At 41.5% G+C, this 21,045-nt stretch overlaps 2 protein-coding genes across 2 annotated transcripts in view; one reads left to right on the top strand and one right to left on the bottom strand.

Annotated features, from left to right (window-relative positions):
• lancl2 (LanC lantibiotic synthetase component C-like 2 (bacterial)) overlaps positions 1-966 on the top strand; it is a 62,585-nt gene extending 61,619 nt beyond the window's left edge. Inside the window, exon 10 of the mRNA XM_079863176.1 lies at positions 516-966. Coding sequence (XP_079719302.1) covers positions 516-592 — 77 coding nt within the window. The 3' untranslated portion in view covers positions 593-966. The remainder of the gene's footprint in view (positions 1-515) is intronic.
• Positions 967-3,305: 2,339 nt separating this feature from the next.
• Positions 3,306-21,045, bottom strand: part of vopp1b (VOPP1 WW domain binding protein b) — a 31,576-nt gene continuing 13,836 nt past the window's right edge. The window contains exons 3-6 of the mRNA XM_079863180.1: positions 15,301-15,378; positions 13,824-13,957; positions 5,633-5,837; positions 3,306-5,554 (exon numbers count right to left, since the gene is read on the bottom strand). Of these exons, the coding sequence (XP_079719306.1) occupies positions 5,542-5,554; positions 5,633-5,837; positions 13,824-13,957; positions 15,301-15,378 (430 nt within the window). The 3' untranslated portion in view covers positions 3,306-5,541. The remainder of the gene's footprint in view (positions 5,555-5,632; positions 5,838-13,823; positions 13,958-15,300; positions 15,379-21,045) is intronic.

Below are 21,045 nucleotides of genomic sequence, written 5' to 3'. Positions count from 1 at the left end.
CACACACACACACACACACACTGATACTGTCCCTCAGCCTCACTACACACACACACACACACACATATAATTCTAGTCTAATTCAATTAGGCATTTGGACTTAAAGTCATCATTAAATCAAAATGGACAAATCTTTATTTTTTATGGAATACTGCAGTGTTTATTGTAAATGATTTATAGGTGCACATCATCATTATTGTGTTAATAATGTTGAATGAGAATAAGTTCCTCTTGCAGCATCTCTTCTCTTCTCTGATGACGAGGGCGGGGCTATAACCTGTCACTCACATGAGATCAGCCAATAGCAAACCACAACCATCCAATCAGCCAATCAACTCCCCACAGACACAATCAAGCCCCGCCCACATGTGTTCTTGTTCCAGAAGCGTTTCACTCGACACAATAGAGGAGAGAAGACCAGCACAACTTCTCTCTCATCACCAGTTTAAGCACATTAAAGCGTATGATCTCATGATATTATGAACATCTCTCCTAACGGGCTGTTTTGTCTGCAGGAATGGCAGGAGCCGTCCACTATCTCTCAGACGTCCTCCAGCCCGAGCGATCCGGCTTCCCTGCTTTTGAACTTTGACCTGTGCGCCTGGACTCCTAGACTCTTGCTCCTTCATCCGGAGTTGTCCCGCTCTGACAGCGTTTGATGGTACGGCGGACCCTTTAAAGCGGCACAGAAACACAGCCTTCAGCCCTAAACCTCAGTCGTCTTGAGCTCTGAGCTCGTGCTCTCCCTCAGTCTGTGGAGTACATCTGAAGCTCATACACGTGCGAGTGTTAGTCGGTGTCTGTGGCGCACAGCACATCATGTCTCTCGCGTCTGCATGTGTGTTGGTGAATCGCAGTGCCTGGAGCTTTCGTCCGTCCGTTCGTCGGTGTCGTCTCGGTCTTTGCATGAGGATGGAAACCCGGTCTCATGTCGGAGTGTGTTTGTGTGTCTTTAGGCCAGTTTAACCCGAATCCGACTTGTGTGTTTGTCAAGTGTGTTCTGTGTCAGTGTCGTCGTCTCGATGAAAGAGCGAATCCATCATACCTGAAAGAATGTAAATATTCACGTTCTGCCTGAGGAAACCATGTCTCAATAAATCAGCCTTTTCTGAACCGGTCACGTGTGTGCTTCTGATGAACACTGCAGACAAGGTCAAAGGTCATCTCTCACGTGTGTGTACAAACACGCCTCTCTTCCGCATCACAGGCCATTTTACAGCCTATAGATAGTATGCATACTTAGTAAATATTTCAGCCACAGTAATTGACCACCTGTGCGTTCCCACGTTTGCTAAACGAGGCCCGGCTGAATCTCCCCCAATCAGGAGAGACACACAACACTTTCATCAGATGCCGTTGCAGAGAGCAGATGTTACACATGAAGACTTTACACTTTTAATCAATAATGAAAGACAACAGTTAGAATGAATATCTTAAAGCTGCAGTCCGTAACTTTTTTGGGTTAAAAATGATCCAAAATAAATGTTTGAGCAAGTACATCACCAGCCAGAACTCTCTGCTTGCCATAGCTCGGGTCAGAACGGGGAGCTCGTAATAATGTGTTTAACTCTAGTGGAACTGCTGGATTTCTGCGGAGAATTCAAGCGTGTGTTTGCGTCATTACGTCACATCTGTCCACATAAAGTCACATAAAGTCACATCTGTCCACATAAAGTCACATCTGTCCACATAAAGTCACATCTGTCCACATAAAGTCACATCTGTCCACATAAAGTCACATCTGTCCACATAAAGTCACATCTGTCCACATGAAGAAGGGTCTCGGGCTAGTCAGTGTTTGCATGAGTGTGAGGATGCTGGAGATTTGTAGCCTTTTCTCACAGCACTGGATATAATTAAACATTAATTTGATGGCGGATCCAGAAAGGTTGAAACGACGATCCCCAGCTGGAGATTCACCCGCTGTAAAACGCAAAAGACTTCGGACTTCGGAGAGACTGACACCGGCCCATGCGGAAACAAGGATAATATCGGAAGAGCATTAAATGTAGTCACGCAATGCTGATGTTGTTAACATTAACAATTTGAGAACAAAGTATAATTTGCACGGTTTGACGTGATATGATGAGCGATCGTTAGATTTAATCAGTTTGATTTACTGCAATGCTTTTCCCCCTTAGTTGGACAGAAGTGGACGTTACTTGATCAGAACATTTTCCAGTGAAAACTCTTATGTTGGTCATGCTTCCAAAAAGTAGAATCTGTGATTGCGAATGCCCGGATCACACCGGCGACTGACAGCCGCACATTCTGCTCAAAACATCGGATCGTCTGCGCTGCGCATTCCTCCAATAACTGCAATTACAGATTTCGAACAGAGACAAAGAGGAAACACTACAGACTGCAGCTTTAAGGTTTCATCTCTCTCTCTCTCTCTCTCTCTCTCTCTCTCTCTCTCTCTCTCTCTCCTCGTCATAATAACCGTCATTGTAAGACGACAACATGTGACGTTCTATCAAGGCCTAAATAAATCTGGTGTTATAAGAAAGAAAATTCCCAGGTTACAAGTTGTAGTTGTGAGTTCTACAAGGATGTGAACATATTTTACAAGTTGGAATCTCATAATTATGGTAATTGTGGCGTGCCATGAACGCAGCTTTATCCTCTATGAACGAGGGTCACACACTGTTATGTGATATTTCCCACCGGCCCTTCAGTGCTGAGTCGAGTGGGCGAGGGACTGAGCGGTCAGTGCGTCACATGACCGTTCACTGTGAGAGAGTGTTTGAGGGGTTATTCACACACACACACACACACACACACACACAGCTAGTGAAGCTTGTTTACGCCACGTCATCGCAACATCGCAATTACCTTTTTTCTTTATATATTCCTTGGCAGAAGCAAGCTTCCATAGTTGTGTGTTAGGTACACACACACACACACACGCATTGATATCTAGTACATGCATAATCTATATAACCTTTTTTCTAACACATCCCAGTCCTTGGATCCAACACACACACACACACACACACACACACACACACACAACCTGATTTGTTTGGCCGATCCGAGCCAATCAGAAGTGTGGGTGTGGCTTACAGCGCATCATCCTCCGCCCACTTTTACAAAAGTCTTGGTTTTGTGGTTGGAAGTTCAAAACCTTGAACCAAACCGATCAGAGATGAAGATTAATATCTGATAAACAGTAAAACTCTTTCTGAATTAAACTGAATGAAGCAGGACAACATAGATTGCCAGTCGTGGTCATTTTCTCATGAAGTAACTTCCCTTTGTGAGTATATTACGATATTGTGTTTACATTTCAACATGAGATGAGTGTGTTTAACACATTAAAGCGACCCGACACGTGTGAAAGGTGTAGCAAACGTCTCAAAGAGAGGGAACTTTATTACAGCAGCTCATCTGACACTGAGAGGGTTGACTGATGGTTGCTGGTGTGTCGACAGAGCCATTCCTGAAGAAAACACTCCGCTGCGTCACAGATTCATCCACTGAGGGCACGTCACGTGTCACAGCTGTCCTTGAACATCTTCAGTCACGAGTTCATGAGATTTCAACAACACTACCTCTTACAAACATCCCTCCTTTGCATAGTTAAAACTTCAAGCATATGAAAAATAAAACATTAACAATGAAACCACGACTACAGAAAAACAACACTTTCCAAACATATCTTCAAATACACCAGGACCTATTAATGATGGGCAGTTTTCCAGTCAATAATAGGGAGAAAAGTGATAAATAATGCAATTTATGCACTGAAAATATGTCCAGGTGAATAGACCAACCGGTGGTCATTCTCGGACACATGTGTGTCCATAACGTCGGCATTCCTGTTCTGTTCACGGTCACAACATCAAGAATATTAACCAGCCGGCATTCAAAATATTAATCATAAGTATGCAAAATGTGCAACTTTACAGTCGGTTTGTTTTTTCCACATATGCTCTGTCAAATAACTCACATGTTGAATTAATATTAAGTACATTTTAAATAAAAACCACATTGACGTTTCACTCCTAGGGTTCTGGAAATAGCCTCCAGATTTGATATACTTTTCTTATAAGTATAAGTGGGTGAATCTTACCAGGAACATGTCTGGGTCGTAATTCACGGCAAAAAAATTAAGAAATTATATTTGAAAATGGGGGAATTTTGCATTGACATTTTTGATAATTAACCACATTTCCCCAAATTATTATTAACCCTCGAGTGCTCACGTGGCCGTCAAAAATGTTTTTTTTTGGTTTAAGTTTTAAAAAAAAATTAATTTGAGGTTGATATCTTAAAAATGAGCTTTCAGTAAGAGTTTGTTTGGGCGCAGTACCAAACGCTTCCACTGGAGGAAATTCATTTCCCATTCGTTTCTAATTGGCCATTTTTTGACCGCAAAAAGAAAAAGTTTGACCATTTTTTCCAGGACCATTGAACCTTTTCCATTCGTGTCCATGATGTTTTTGTGAGTTCACACAGCAAGTGCCAAAACCTTTACCAAAACTCTAAAAAACTTGAGTAAAATTTTTCTGTCAAAAACGACCGAACAGCAGCAGAGTGTTAATGCGCTTAACTGTCATCAACAAATAAAAGTTCCTAAACTGTCCTAAAAATAGGCTTCATTTATTCATGCAAACTATCATTTCTTGTTTTTAATTCTATCTAATTTAACTGAGGTTTTTAAATGTGAGAGTTTTCAAGTCTGCATGTAAAATAACTACTGGGAAATATAGAAAGCTTGATCAGTGAAATAAATCGGGCACTGGATATTACAAATATTGTTGGCTCCAAAAAATGGCTTTTGTTCTTCTCTTGTAAGTCGCTCTGAATAAAAGTCTCTCGTAAATGCATGAATGTGATGTTAAAGTACGGTGTCGTGTTATCCGTGGTCATGCTAAGGAAGAGGCTAGAATGTTTTCAAGCAGTAAATGCGTCACTCCCTCCAAATAACACTATAAACGTCAGCTATATTTCTCATTGGGGTTAGGTCAAGCCTTCTGGTTCTTCTGCACACGTTTCAGTGATAATCAGCGGAGGGCCAGAGAACGAACTCTAACGAAAGGAGACGTTTAAGCTGAAACGAGCCTTAGCCCGTCCACAGAAGCAGGGCATTATGGGGGAAGTGAACCAGAACAGATGTGAACAGATTCCCTTTCGCTCTGTGAGCATGGCTTCAGTAGACTCGCTCCATGTGAGTTCATCATCTATTTCACATTTCTGCCCATTAAAGCGTTTCCTGACCCATGAAAGTGTGTAGATTGGAACAAAGCAACAGCTCAAACGCATGATGGGGATCAGAATGTCTACAGTACGAAACTCCCTGCTTTTGGGGCTCTTGAGTACGGTTGGGCGTCGGGATGGTTCGGGAGCACCTGTTCTCCTGAAGGTCAAGGGTCGCTTCCATCTCGGATCATCGTGACCGTCACGAGTTCTCTCGCAAACACACCTGAAACTCCCACTGTCTTCTGCGCTCCCCATCCTGACAGGATCTCTGTCGGGTAGAGAAGTCCACTTCTTCTTCATCCCATCAGGACTCTGTTCTCTTTGTTGCCCCTCCGATCAGACGACGCGACTGGGGACGGGCAAGAAAGAGGCGTCCTGAAAGCAAGCAAACGAAAGGAAGAGAGTGTGTGTGTGTGTGTCTCCTCACTGCGAGGGCTGTGTGTGGCTCTTCTTCTCGCCGCCGCTGAACACCTGCTCGTACGAGGGCGGCGGCTGGTTACAGTAGGACGGTGGCGGAGGGAAGGAGCTCATCACGTGCGTTGCCGGGGTCGGCCCGGGGTAGGCGGGGGCCAGGGTCGTCGTCATGGCGACACAGGGGTCAACGTAGCCTTGCATGCCCGGCTGCTGAGAGACTGTTGGAGAAACATGGATTGAATTAACGTCAAGGTTTACTAGCGCTATAAAACGTCAACATCTGCCTCTGGAAGAGTGGAAACTGTCTCTGATATAAAGCTGCCGTCATACTGAGGGACTAAAAATAATAAAAGTTGCTCTCATACTGTGTGATAATTCAATCTAATTTATGTTCCACACGTTTACATACTCCTTATAACACTTAGGTTCGAAACCTAACATGATTCAACACTGCAGTTTGCTACATTTCTACAGAAACTAAATTAAATGCTATATCAACACACTTAGATCTACACAAAAGTGTTAGTCTTTCAGTTTAATTACCATCCATTCAAAAGGGGGAATAAAAAACTTAGGAATAATTTTTGTATCGTAAAGTAAACATGGATCATGTAACAAACGGAAGTGAATTATACAATACATTTTTACAAAAGATATGATCGTATAATGCTCCTGCTAGTGTTTTCAGGTCTGTGTTTTACGAGTGATAAAGTGTGTTTGTTGAGTGAATCCTCTGCTGGTGTTCTGTAAGAATGAGCTGATCTGAGACATGAAGTGTTTCGCTAGTTTTAGTGTATTTTGGATGTGAAATGAACTGCTGTGCCAAGCTGGAAGCTTAGGAAAACGCCTTGGTTGCGTCTGTAACCTCGGTTCCCTGAAGAGGGACTGAGACGTTGCGTCGAGACTGACGCTGTGGGAACGCTCTGCGTGATTGCGTCGTGAAGCACTTGTGAAATCAGTCCAATGGCGTACGTCGATCACAGGAACGCCACTCCCAAACAAACAACTCAAACCATGTGTATCCCCACTCGTAATGAAGCGAGGGCAGGGAGGAACACACGATCCAAAATGCTATTTGCTCGCCATTATACTCGTGTCTAGATATATAATATGCTTGTGGACAAACAACAATAAGTAGACAGAGACGGTTTCACACAGAGCACTTGCTGAAGACACAGAAGCTGATGTTTGGTCTGGGTGCGCTTTATGCCATGACATCAAAAGTTTTCACCCCCCGACTCTTAAAGGGGTGGTATAATGCCCTTTTCACACGATGTAGAATAAGTCTCTGATGTCCCCACAGTGTGTATGTGAAGTTTTAGCTCAAAATACCCCACATATATTTTTATATAGCATGTTTAAATTGTCACTTTTTGGGGGTGAGCAAAAACACACCATTTTTGTGTCTGTCCCTTTAAATGCAAATGAGCTGCTGCTCCCGGCACAGGGGGCGGAGCTTCAACAGCTAGTTCTTAGCAGCTTCGATTACCTCACAGACATGCACTGAACATTTCTAACTAAAGTTAGAAAAGTGAAATCATAATCAACCACCCCTTTAATGCATTATGTTTCCTTCTGGAGCATCAGTGAATGTGTTAACCTGCTTTAATAGTTGTGTTTGAGTCCCTCAATCTTCCTCAGTGTGAAAAAATGGATCTCAAAATCATACAGTCACTGCTGGAAAGAGTTCAAATATGAAAAAGATGCTGGAAAACTGAAGATTTTTAACACAAACACAGCCATGGATCATCCAGGTAACGACACAGTATTAAGAATCAAGGGTACATATTTTTATTTATTTATTTTGTCTTGTGGACTAAATGTAAACATATTTTATGTAAAACATCTTATTCAGGACAGTAGTAAATAAAACACATAAATAACATGCATGTTGTATGATCTCTCTTTTTTTTTTTACAATTATTCACATTTTCACAGATTCTGCAAGGGGTTCACAAACTTTCAAGCAGGACTGTATAAATATATAATTGTCTTTTTTTCAGAGGAGGGAAACATCAGAGCTGAACCGCATCAATCCTGTGTGCTGTAAAAGAGTTAAAGTGCTGTAGGCTGATGAATAATTATGGTGTTTTATGAAGCCTACCTATTTTTTTAGAGCTGTATTTGTTTCCGAATGCAACATGTCCTTCAGATTTACTGCAAGAAACTGGACTTCAAGCATTTGTATTGATTTAGCTTCAGTCTCATTGATGCGTGTCAAGCTTCGTTTGCTTAAACTGGAGCTCAAGCGACCCTTTTTATTTAGTTTTTCCATTTAACTAGATAAAGCAGAGAGTGCTTTTCCTTTTTCATGTTATTTGTCCTTTGAAAAATAAAAGCCTTAGCAATAAAACCCAAGGAATTGCAGCCTTATTCAGATTTTCAATTCATTTTTCCACTCAAGTAGCAAATATAATGACTCGGTTCATTTTCCCTCAGAACAGATACAAACTTATTAAAGTCATACAAAAGTGACCTATTTTCCTAATATGTGTTTTAGTGGTTGGGAAAACAGTTTATGATGAAACTATGAACATTGCCAATTGTAAAGCATTGTTTTATTCTCAGTCTATATAATAGACCTCTCCACGGTTCCGGCACAGGTCTGTCAACCATCATAATCTGCAATCACTTCGTAGAGCTTTCGACTTCCTACAGGATCCACCACAGCTTGGGATGGCTCTTGCCAACATTCACTCCTTACTAACTAAAACCTTTATCTGCAATGACTTCATCTCTTCTAACAATTTGGATTATTTCTTCGTGTCTGAAACATGGATAAAAACAGGTGATCTCAGTGCTTTTCCTGAATTGGTTCCCCAGAGTTTGACTTCGTTAACACTGCCGGTTAACCGGACTTGTGACTATTTTTAAAAGCAGAGTACGGTGTCGCCAACTATCAACTTCCACTTTCACTAGTTTTGAACTCTTCCTATCCAGTTTTACTTTCACTAATCTACCGTCCACCTTCATCCAGGAACTTCATAAATGAGTTTGCAGATCTCTTGGGGATTGTCTTGACGAGATATGACCATATTTTAATAGTTGGTGATTTTAACATCTGCTTCTGCTAAAAGTCTCCAAGGACTTTTTAAACTTCTTTAAATATTGTTCAGTGGGTGAATGGTCCCACTCATTGCCATGGTCATACATCAGATTTAATACTGTCATATGGTCTGTCTGTGGCTGATATTGAAATCGGTGATACTCCACTCTCTGACCACAAACCCTTGCTCTTTTCAACATTCCCTCCAGCACCACCCACAACTGTCCCACTCCACGCTCGTTGGTCTCGCTCCTTAACCTTCGCATTCTCATGATGTGTTTTCTGAAATGTGTTCGGAGGCCGATAATTCTCTCATCTCTGACTCCTTTACTCTTATCTTGATGTCGATGAGCAGATACAAGCTTTTAATAACAAATGCTCCAACATCTTAGACTCCACTGCACCTCGAAAGCTTATCTATCCACAAAACAAGCCCCAGCCATGGATAAATAGCGATATTCGCCTATTACGCCAACAATGTCGACGGCTCGAATGAAAATGGAAGAAAGGCAGGCTCCAAATTTCCTTCGAGATGCTGTTTCACTAAATAATTTCTAAAAGACCGCCAGGGCAGCTAAAAATAAATTCATATCCGACATCATTGTAAAAAATCCGCACTGTTCCAGAACTGTTCCTTAACTCTGTTAAGTCCTTTTCTATGATCTCCTCCACTGAGTGTGAAAACTTCCTTCATTTCTTCTCAGGTAAAATGAATACTACTCGAGCACAAGTTCTTACCTCAGGACAGCGTGTGCCTGATCCGACTTTCTCCTGCTCACAGTGGAGCCAATCTGAACTGGTCTCCCTTCAGACATGCAAGGAAATCACTTTAAAACTAAAATCCACCTGTTCTCCTCCAGATATTCTTTCTTCTCGTTTTATAAAACAGGTATTTGACACGGTTGGTTCGGATATTTTGCGTATCAGTAATATCCGTCTCTTGACTGGGACTGTCCCTGCTTGTTTTAAACTCGCCACTGCGACTCCCATCCTCAAGAAACCGTCTCTCGAATTCTTGAGAAATCAATCTTTATACGGCCGCAGAAATGCACACTCATTCTATTCCTGATATATTTCAGTCTGGCTTCAAACCCCTTCACAGCACTGAGTCTGCTCTTTTAAAAACATTTTAATAACGACAGATGCTGGCGACACCATGGCTTTAGTGCTATTTGACTTGCAGATCATAAGATTCTCCTATCTTGGCTGGAACGTTCGATTGGTATCTCAGGTACGGTGCTCGAATGGTTCCAGTCTTTCCTATCAAACAGAAGTTTTTCTGTTAGATTCGGTACTCATTCATCATCTGCGACTCACCTCAGTTGTGGGGTACCCCAGGGTTCGATTCTGGCACCTCTGCTATTCTCATTGTACATGCTACCCTCAGGATCAATTACTGTATGAGTAGATTCGGTGTGTTGCACACCTGTTATGCGGATGACACCCAACTCTACATACCTATAAAACATAAAGATAACTCTACATATAAGAGATTACAAGACTGTCTTCACAAACTCAAGCTGTGGCTCATTAACAATTTCATGTTGCTTAATGATGATAAAACCCAAATTATCCAATTTGGTCCAAATGAGCTCTCTGATAGAAAGTGTACCGATCTTGGCACCCTCACACCACACCTTACTTCCGAAGTTAAAAAACTTTGATCTCGACAGTAGTCTTAAACCGAACAAACAAATCAATGCCACAGTCAGCGCCAGTTTTTACCACCTACGCCGGTTAGCCAAAGCGACTTACTGGATTTCAAGCTACACTTTTTTACATTCTTATCAATTCTGGCTTTCCCTGGGAATCGAACCCATGACCTTGGCGTTGCAAGCGCCAACGCTCTGCTGTTTGAGCTCCAGGAAAGGTTTTATTCAACACGACCCTATTCAACCTCTCTCGTCCCCTGATGGTCCAGAACGCGTCTGCCCGTCTGCTCACTGCCAGCCGAGAGCGAGATCACATCCCCCCAATCCTACGTTCTCTGCATTGGTTACCAGTCCGATACAGAATTGATTTTAAAATGTAATTATTTGTTTATAAATCTCTCAGCAACCAAGCCCCCAAATACCTTTCTGACTTAATTGTCCTTCACAATCCATCCAGATCACATAGATCAAGAGATCATCATGTCTTGTCTGTCCCACAATCTCGCTTACAATGCAGGGGTGATCGAGCTTTCGCAGTGGTGGAGCAACCGACCCCTACATGTCTAAACAGCTTCCACATTAGCTGGATATAAACACATTTTTCTCTTGTGCTTTTAATCTACCGTAACTTTCATGTTTCTGGCCCTGTTTTGTTTTTCTCTTTCCTGCACAGCACTTTGGCCAACCAAGGATGATTTTAAAGGTGCTTTATAAACCAAATTTTATTTGATTTGACTATCAGCTCGTATCTTAACCAGATAAAACCTGCTTACTTTCACCAGGAACAGACATGAAAGGCTCTTTTTTAGCTCTCTTTACATTGAGCTGAGAAAAAAACTAATCAAAATCCACCCAAAACAGACCATTTAGGCTACTTTCAGCTCAAGTACCAAACCTCTTTTTCTTCTGCAAGTCCTTCCACAGAAGTCTGAGCTCGGCATTCCTGCTCTCAGCCCCTGCGGATCGCTTTCCTTCTAGGGCTTCATTATGAGTGCGTTACTGTGAACTGAGGGATGAGCTGAAACAATATTCCAATAACTTCACCAATTCCAGGAATCTTGTTTTTACAATCAGGATCTTTTTTCCCTCACAATTCTGAATTCATAACTCACAATTCTGACTTTTTCCCCTCACAATTCTAAATTCATAACTCACAATTCTGACTTTTTCCCCTCACAATTCTAAATTCATAACTCACAATTCTGACTTTTTCCCCTCACAATTCTAAATTCATAACTCACAATTCTGACTTTTTCCCCTCACAATTCTAAATTTATAACTCATAATTCTGACTTTTTTTCCCCTCACAATTCCGAGTTATAAACTTGGACTTACGAGAAATAAAGTCAGAATTGTGAGACATAAACCTTTTTGTATTCCGTGGCAGAAACAAGCTTTCGTGCCAACATGACACAGACGCAGAGAACAGAAAGAGAAAATATCTTTGAATATTCCTTTAAAGGGGGGGTGAAATGCTATTTCATGCATACTGAGTTTTTTACACTGGTAAAGAGTTGGATTCCCATGCTAAACATGGACAAAGTTTCAAAAACTAAGTTGTACGTTTGAAGGAGTATTTTTGTTCCAAAAATACTCCTTCCGGTTTGTCACAAGTTTCGGAAAGTTTTTTTCGAGTATGGCTCTGTCTTACGTAAGATAGGGCGGAATTTCCTTATATGGGTCCTAAGGGCACTTCTCCGGTAAGATCGCGGGCGCGCGCGCACTCGTAGACCAGAGCAAGAGAGTGAAAGCAGTTCGCCATCAAAGCGCCCTGCCCGGCTTTTGGGAAGTCAATGTCACCAAAGAAGTGTGTTTTTGGTTGCCAGGGCAAGACAACCCTGCACAGATTCCCAAAGAACCCAGCGTTAAGGCACCCGTGGATGGAGTTTGTTTTTCTGAGCATAAACGGAGTTGTGTAAGACTGTTTGTTCCCTGCATTTCGACGATGATTGTTTTATAAACAAAGCCCAGATCGACGGATTTGCAGATCGTCTAATGCTTAAGGATCGAGCAATCACAATGATAAAGGTTTGCGGTCGTGCGTTGGAACCGGACAGTGAGTAAAACTGTTTGTTGAACAAATGTCTCTGTGTGTTGTCACTAGCTTGGCGCGTTAGCACAGCTAAGCTTCGCCCACAGGGCCCGCCCCCAGCCGCTCGGTGTTTTCCGGAAAGACTCGGTACAGCCTATCTTTATGTTAAAAATTTAATAAAACAAAATACTTTTTGGAGATATGAAGGATGCAATATTACTCTATAGGTACTCAAGATTAACAGGAGATTGAGTGAAAATGAGCATTTCACCCCCCCTTTAAAGATCTGAATTACACCCTTGATTCGCTGCCAAATGAAGCAACATTTGATATGACAGTGAACACATGAAAACAGCTAGAGACTAACAAAGCACTCGCTGACGAAACAGCCAGTCCAGAAGTCCTGTTTCCCGCACATGAGGACAGTGTGTGTGGCGTGTGTGTGTGGTGTGTGTGTGGCGTGTGTGTGTGGCGTGTGTGGCGTATGTTGGCTCGGATCTGCTCACACACAGAATGACTCATTTGCAGTTTTCTGCTGGTTTGGCTCAGAGATGAGGAAATAAATCAAGTGTGTGTTGAAGTGCCAGCCTTGGCTGTAAGCAGGAGCCGGCTCGTAATATCTGCCTTTACCAACACTAATAGAGAGGGAGGATTCGGGAGCTGCGTTTACAAACCGGGTTTGGCTCAGAAAAAGGCCAAATTGTGAAATGCGGGACATATTTTGTAGCAGCAGCATCATAATCATAATCATAATCAATAAGGACGAGGTTTGTCCTGTCGTAGTTTCCGAATATAACACACTCCGGCTCTGTTCCAAACCCTACTGAGCTGTTCACATAGGCAGCGTCCTAACCTCATCGAGACTGATGTGAAACTACACATATAAACACAAAAAACAGCACCAAAATACACAGAAGTTTTGTCTAGGTGGTCATCTCAGGAGATTTAGGAGCTGTCAATCAGTGACTGATAGACAGAGTTTGGGGAAGATGTGTGACCCTGGACCACAACACCAGTCTCGAGTCGCACGGGTATATCTGTGGCAACAAAACATTGTACGGGTCAAAATTATTGATTATTCTTCTATGCCAAAAATCATTAGGATATTAAGTAAAGATCATGTTCCATGAATATATTTTGTAAATTTCCCACCGTAAATATATAAAACATGTATTTGTGTGAGTGAATGCTGCACAATCGCCAACATAAATGCACAACTTTAAAGGAGATTTTCTCAGTGTTTAGATTTTTTTGCACCCTCAGATTCCAGATTATCTAATAGTTGTATCTCGACCAAATATTGTCCTATCCTAACAAACCATACATCAATGGAAAGCTTATTTATTCAGCTTCTCAATTTCAAAAATGGACCCATGTGACTGGTTTTGTGGTCCAGGGTCTCATGCTGATTTCTGCTCAGTTGATGAATGAAACCTTCAGGTGTTGAGATGTCTGGCATGAGCTGAGTCCTCACCTGGAGTGCTGACCGGCTGTCTGGTGAAGGACACGTTAAAGGCCGGATCTTCGCTGAGCGGAGACGGATACATCCGCCGGCGAACGAAGAATCCGGCGCCGCAGCAGAAGAGCACGCCCATCATCAGCAGCAGCCTATCAGAGACGAGAACAACACGATCTGCCAATCACAGCCCTCATCAAGCAAACGTGTGACAACAATAATTAGCTTCATGTTGCAACAGATAACAGTGGAAGCTTGTCTCCACCACAAAATAAAAAATAAAAAGGTAATTGCGACTTTTTATCTCACAATTCTGACTTTTATCATTTTATAATTTTATGAATTATATTTTTAAAGCTCGTTTTCGCCACTGAATTTTTTCTCAATATTGGGAGATATAAACTTTCAATTGTGAGTTATAAAGTCCAAATTGTGATATAAACTCGCAACTGTGAGAATAAATGTCATTGTGAGATAAATTGTAACTAATTACCTTTTTAATGTTTTTATTCTCGAAAGAACCTTTCGGTGAACAGTCTTTAAATATGGCGTTATATGTGTGCCTCAATCCTGAGCGAGTAATTGTAAGTTTTGAGCACAGAGAACTATATTTTGCAAGCACATTACATTATATTTTGAACAGAAATTAACAATCGCAAAAAAAAAATTCGTTTGAGCAAAGAATAAACGGCATGTAAAAATGAAAAAACGTACCAAAATGTGTTTTAATCCATTAGTCTCGCTGTAGTCAGTTATTTTTTTCTATTTTTTTTTCAGTAAGCTTCCGGGATGCTGTAGATAGTTCCATAGATAACATATAATAAAGGATTATATATGGATATATGGATATCTATGGATAGTTCTACAAGACGGGCTTTGGTTCTACTAGCGATCTGATTGGAGACCAACAGCCAATCACAATTGACCTTTAATTTTCCGATTGGTTGATTTTGTGGCACACTAGTAACGCTGTTGCAAGTTGAGCGAGCCTGTGTGTCAAGAGTTGAGCGAGCACAAAATTAAGAGGTTGAGAGAGAGAGAGGGGGACTTGACAGGAGCGCAGAGAATAAGTTTGTGAGAGAGCACCTGAGTAAACTGCGTGAGAGGGGTTATTATTGCACGTTAATATGGATAATAGCAAACAAGCAAATACATTTATTGAGCACGGAATCGTTTTTTCTTTGCTCAAACGAATTTTTTTTTTTGCGATTGTTAATTTCTGTTCAAAATATAATGTAATGTGCTTGCAAAATATAGTTCTGTGCTCAAAACTTACAATTACTCGCTCAGGATTGAGGCACACATATAACGCCATATTTAAAAGTTTTTTTTTTTTTTAAGTGTGAAGAACATTTGAATAATCTGAAGAATCTTTTGTGGAATGGAAAAATTCCATGGATGTTAAAGGTTCTTTGTGGAACTATTGATGCCGATAACCTTTATTTTAAAGAGAGATATTAAACGGTAGAAAAGCAGAGTAAAAGGGCGTTCTCACCAGAAGTACCAGAGCCTCTGTATGGACAGAGCCCGAACGCAACAGCGAGTCCCACAGCAGTCTTCATACGAGCGGCATCTGTGGACCAGAACATCCACACGTCAAAACACACATCGGATCATTTCACTGCACTAGTGATCTTCCTCACGGAAAACACGAACAGTGATGAACGAAGCAGCGGGAAACTGGAATGAAAATACATCCACTGATTCACAGAATACTCATATTTTGCGAGATGAACCATCAAAGAACATCAGATGTGCTTGTGGGATTTTAACTAATGATGGAAGCATTCGTGTAAAGTTTCTTTTCCACAACATCTCCTGCTGTATTACATACATGATGTGGTTCAGTCTCCTGATTGACATCACAATTCTTCTTTAATAAAAGCATGTATATGCACTGGGAAGTGAAGGAATGACAGATGAAGAGACCCAAGTGTTGAACAGGGATTCTCATTTTGTAAATGTGTTATAATGAGGGGCGATTAAAAGTGAGTTTATGTTAATCAGTTCATGTTTTAGTAGCAGATAATGACCAATAGACCATGATTTATCTCCTTCAGGGAATATAAATACCTCAAATAGACCATCAAAATAAAATAGCAAATACTGTGTGGAAAAAATAATTGAAATGTTAGGTTTCAGAAGAGTTCTCGCGAGCGAACTGTGGGAACTTTCCGGCTACAGCAAGGAGTCGGGATGGACCATATGACCAAAATCTAATATCACAATATGAGTCATTTTCACAGTAACAATATTTATCACGTTTTTTTGTTTTTGTTTTTCCTGGAAAGGTTGTTACGGACTCAAGTGATACCAGTGAAATTACACTATTCTCAATACCAGGTTTAATAGCACAGCAAAAACTATTAACTAATGCAAGTAAAAAGTTCTCAAGCAATTACTGAAGACAAGAAAACAGTTAATACTAAAATACTAACAAATGACAAATAAATACAATAGAACAAAGATTGAAATTAAATCGTTTTTTCAGGTCTATCTAACTGAAGTAAGAAATAATACAGAAATTGAATAAAGTAATCAGATGTAAAATAAAACACTGCATAGTCTTCGCTGTATGAATTAAATGCACAGTGATATTTATTAAAGCTACAAAAGTGATTTTCTGTCTTTTGTTGTTAGATTAACATTAATGACAGACAGGTTGATTAGGCTGGTGTCACTGATTCTTCCATCTGTTTACCTTTACTCAAGACATACATCTTTACATGAGTACTCAGATTCGTCTAGTTGTGCAAAGAAAGCTGCTTGTCAGAGTCTGAACAGTGAATATGAGTTATCTTCTGTGGCGTACTGCACTTTAAACAACTCTCAGCATCAGCACGTCCCGCTCTTTATTCCTCATTCATCCAGGTTTCTTTATCACTCCAATGTGTCAATAACTCCTGCCTACTAAAACCTGCATGGATATATTTACATACAGGGATATAAACCATATAGAAAGACTTAAAGGGGACATATCATGAAAATCTGACTTTCCCGTGTGTAAGTGCTGTAATCGGGTCCGGTGCTTCTACCAACACAGAAAACCTGAAAAGTGAAACCCAGTAACTGTGTTCTGGTGAGTCTTTCTCTGCAAGCATGTTATAAAATAAGCCGATCAGATTTCGCTCTCCTACTGACGTATGAAGAGGATCTTATTATAATATCACCGGCCCTTACTCTGCACGTTTACACACACCAGCGACATTTGGTTCCACACGCGCCAACAGAGACCAGTTCTAACACACTGATGAAGATCCAGCAGAGCCTGAAGCTGTTCTGTGGTTGAGCACAGACGAGCACTGAACACTATTGACCAGAACATGTCACCGCTGTCTTATAAAGACCTCAGGAACTGTGGACACTTGTGGAGGAGTTAAACATGATGATGAGATGATCAGTGTAACTCCACAACAACTACAGAAATGTCTCCACTAACATTCAGAAGCTCTTCCTGAGTCTCTCCGTAAGGCTGCACTCGCTACTGGTTATACTGGGATTCTGGATGAGGGAGATTGGCCTGTTCTGTTATTGCCGGAGTTTCTGAAGCTCGTGTAAAGACTCCGCCCTCTTCTGAACGGAGGCGGGGCTAAAGCTCATTTGCATTTAAAGGGACACACACACAAAAATCAATACCAACATATTTATATCGTCATATCCCCCAGTCCTAGTAAATTTGACGATTGTTGATGAAACCAACAACCAATTAACAATCAAGACTGACCGGCTATATTCCCCCTTGCCACTGCTCTGTTATTCCTTCATGTTAACTGAATGCTAATCTGAATGATGTTCTGTTTTCTGTTGTCTTCCCGACGTACCAGAGCATTATTTATTCAAGAATGTGCTGCCGTTGCATGCAGATATTACCTGAAATACGAAATAGGCCAAGAAGCATTAATTATTCAGATTCTCTCAATTAACCCCTGTCCAAGCTGCCTTGAGCATCTGTGATCGGGAACAAACCCAACACCGGTACGGCCTGTAGAAACAGAGGAATGTGAATCTCTAACACACTGAGATATAGTGGCTGTCTCTGTGTTACTCTAGTAAGAACGGTGGATTTACTCTTAAATCTGTTCTCATGAGGATCTACACAATGAGCACTGCTGCCGACGCCGGCCGTTTACTGTATATTTCACTGTAGTTTACTTTCATTCTCAGTCTCCTCCTGAAAATATATCATCAGTTCTCAGGTTTTACCCAACGCAAATTTAGACCAGCTGATCTGTGACATCAACTTTTAATGAGCCTATTTCTTTTGTTGTCCGGCTGAAACTAGCAGTATTTTATTACAAGTGTCTGAGCTTTTCTAAAGAGCACAACACACACCTTCTGGCTGAATAACACACACCTTCTGGCTGAATATCAGAGCAATCTGAAACTGTGCATGTGAAGTGAGAGACAGAGGGCCTATTTAACGATCTGAGCGCATGTCGGCGCTCCCGGCGCATGAACTAAAAGGGTCGTCTCTATTCTCGTAATGAATAAAGGGTGTGTTCTGTCTCTTTTCTCTTAATGAGTAATGGGTGTGTTTTGGGCGTAACATGTAATAAACCATTCAGAGTCTCGTCCGCCATGGCGGATTCGCTATTTACATGCCAGAATTAGCAAGCGTAAAAACTGAACGCTTCTCTAGCGAGGAAATGGATCTGCTCGTGTGCGAGGTTAAAGCTGTGTGTGTGTGTGTGTGTGTGTGTGTGTGCGAGGTTAAAGGAGAACACCGGTCAATTTTAACATTGAGCTCATTTTTTGGTACATTTGGAGTGCTGTCAATACAGAGAACAACGACAGAAATCGGTGTTGCCTACACCGTGTTATCCTATTTTTAAAATTTGCACCCTGTTGACTTCAATGGGGCAAGTTTTAAACCTGCTTTTAGCCTCTTAACATCCTTGATGTGTCATTACAAGTGCACAGGTCATGTGAGTGATTCCTTCTGAGTGAACGCGGGTCAATCTGACTGCAGTAGATGTGAAAGATATGTATAAAAATGATGTTATTTAAGCCAGCGCAAATACCTGTGTTTACATCCTGTTTTCGGTTGAAGTCCAAAGTAATCGATTGTCGAGTTCACGCGCATGATCATAGGTAACTAAACCTACACGCGTGAACTCGGCAATTATGTTGTAACATACTTACAACCATTGAGGATAAAATTCCTCAATGGTTGTGTAAAACAACACCCTTTTTACCTCCTCAAAAACAGCTCTGTTCACAGCGATGTCTCTTCACATGATAATGAGCAGCCCATGGGCCACAGATGAGCGCTAATGCATTCGCTATTTAAACAAGCGGCGCAGGACGAGAAATGAAAACTGCGTACTTAGCGAAACACACTTGCGTGGCGCCCGGCGCTGCATTGCGTCGAGTGTGTGACAGGGCGCTGAAGGCTCATCTGTGCTGATCTGATCCCAGACAGGACCATGGTGTCGGCCCAGATCCGGCTCGGCTGGTACACGTGGACTCCTCATGCGGGCCGGATCTGGGCCGACACCATGGTCCTGTCTGGGATATGTAATGAAGGTTTGATGAGTGTGTATTGAGTCCCGTGACGGGCGAGGAGAGCTCCAACAGGGATTAATGATGAAAGCTCTTCAACGTGACAGAATAAGAAGACTGTACGGACCAAAGCACATTTTGCCAAGAGCTTCAGCTCAACAGCATCTGCTAATGACCGAGACTCGCTAATCAAAGCGCCTAAAAGCCCAGCTCATGTAGAGTCGAATCCTGTATTCTACCTTATACTGTGTGCCCTGAGAAAGCTCTGTCTCATGGGGAACAGCATCAGACTGCTAGCTGTCTTTATTTTCTCCAGTAACGCAGACGGAGAGCAAGCTGTGCCACACACTGAACCGAGCCGCGAGGTCGCAGGAAATGAATGAGCCCCATTAGAGCGGCTTCATTATATTAGCATAACTAATGGGCCGTTGATGAGGGAACCAGAGGCTAGAGCGCATGATCATCACCATTACAGCAGTGATGAACAACAGTCACAACCACACCTCAGTGGCAACAAACAGGCGCACAGCAGAAATCTGTACAATAAAATACAAGACATCAAATAAAAGTAAATCAGTAGCAAGACAAAACTTTCAACATCAACCAGGTTAATATGACGTCATATCAAACACCAGAGAGATCAACCATGATCGTGATTCAAAGATTTTATTTATTAATACTTTGATACATTAAATTGATCAGCAAAGACATTTATGTTTATATTTCAAATAAATGCTGCTCTTTTGAACATTTTTTATTCATCAGAGAATTCTGGAAAATTAAATGTATGACGGTTTCCACAAAGACATGAAGCTATTTTTAACACTGATAATAATCATAAATGTTTCTTGAGCATCAAATCTTCATATTAGAGTGATTTCTGAGGGATCATGTGACACTGAAGACTGGAACAATAATCCATTCTCTCAAATCTAAATCGTCTGCAATATTTCTAGGTTGATCCAGCTAAATCTTGATAATCTTGATTTATATGTTGCCATCAAATCATTTATTCACTCATGTATATTTACTGTAAAGCGGGACGCTGCAGATCCTCAGATCCCTCATCTCTCTCTGTTCCGACACTTCCTCAGAGAAACCCCAGCCGGAGCATAAGCCGGAGCGCAGGGAAGATTCATCTCTGCGATCTCTCCGTACTCATCAGTCATTCACACGCACCGCAGATTTCTGCTGAACTGGAACATCTGTCATTCATGAAGTTACTACTTTAAAAATAGTTTCAGCCAGTGACTTCATAGCTCTCAGTTTAGCTTGAATCCCTTCTGCAGATTTTCCCCTCTACAATCAGTGCAGAAAATCCCACAGATAAAGTCTGGGTCAAAGCCTTGATCTGGCCAATCGAACACGACCAGCGCTGAGTACAGCTCTTCACCAGTATGAAGACGAGACAAACTCTCTGGAGGAAAACACACTCTGAATCCCCAGAACGCTTCATCTTCTCTGTGTTTGTCCCTGGACTTTACTTATACTTCCTGTTTCCTGTTCTGTCGGCCATCTTTGTAGTCCTTTTGTAGTTTTTACATGTCACTGATTGTTCCCGGGATTGTTACACTTGTGTTTTCTTTGGTTCTGTAACGTGGGAATGCTGGGAAGATGAGGATCTATGTTCAGGGGTTTATTAATAATCCAAAGAAAACTACAGCCAGGAAAACAGGGAGCCCAGAGAACAGGAATCCACACTGAACGCCAAACAACGACTCGGAGAAACCCGAGTCCA

Source organism: Squalius cephalus (assembly GCF_949319135.1).
Source record: "Squalius cephalus genome assembly, chromosome: 25".
Taxonomy (NCBI): Eukaryota; Metazoa; Chordata; class Actinopteri; order Cypriniformes; family Leuciscidae; genus Squalius; species Squalius cephalus.
This window is presented reverse-complemented; position numbering and strand designations above follow the sequence as displayed.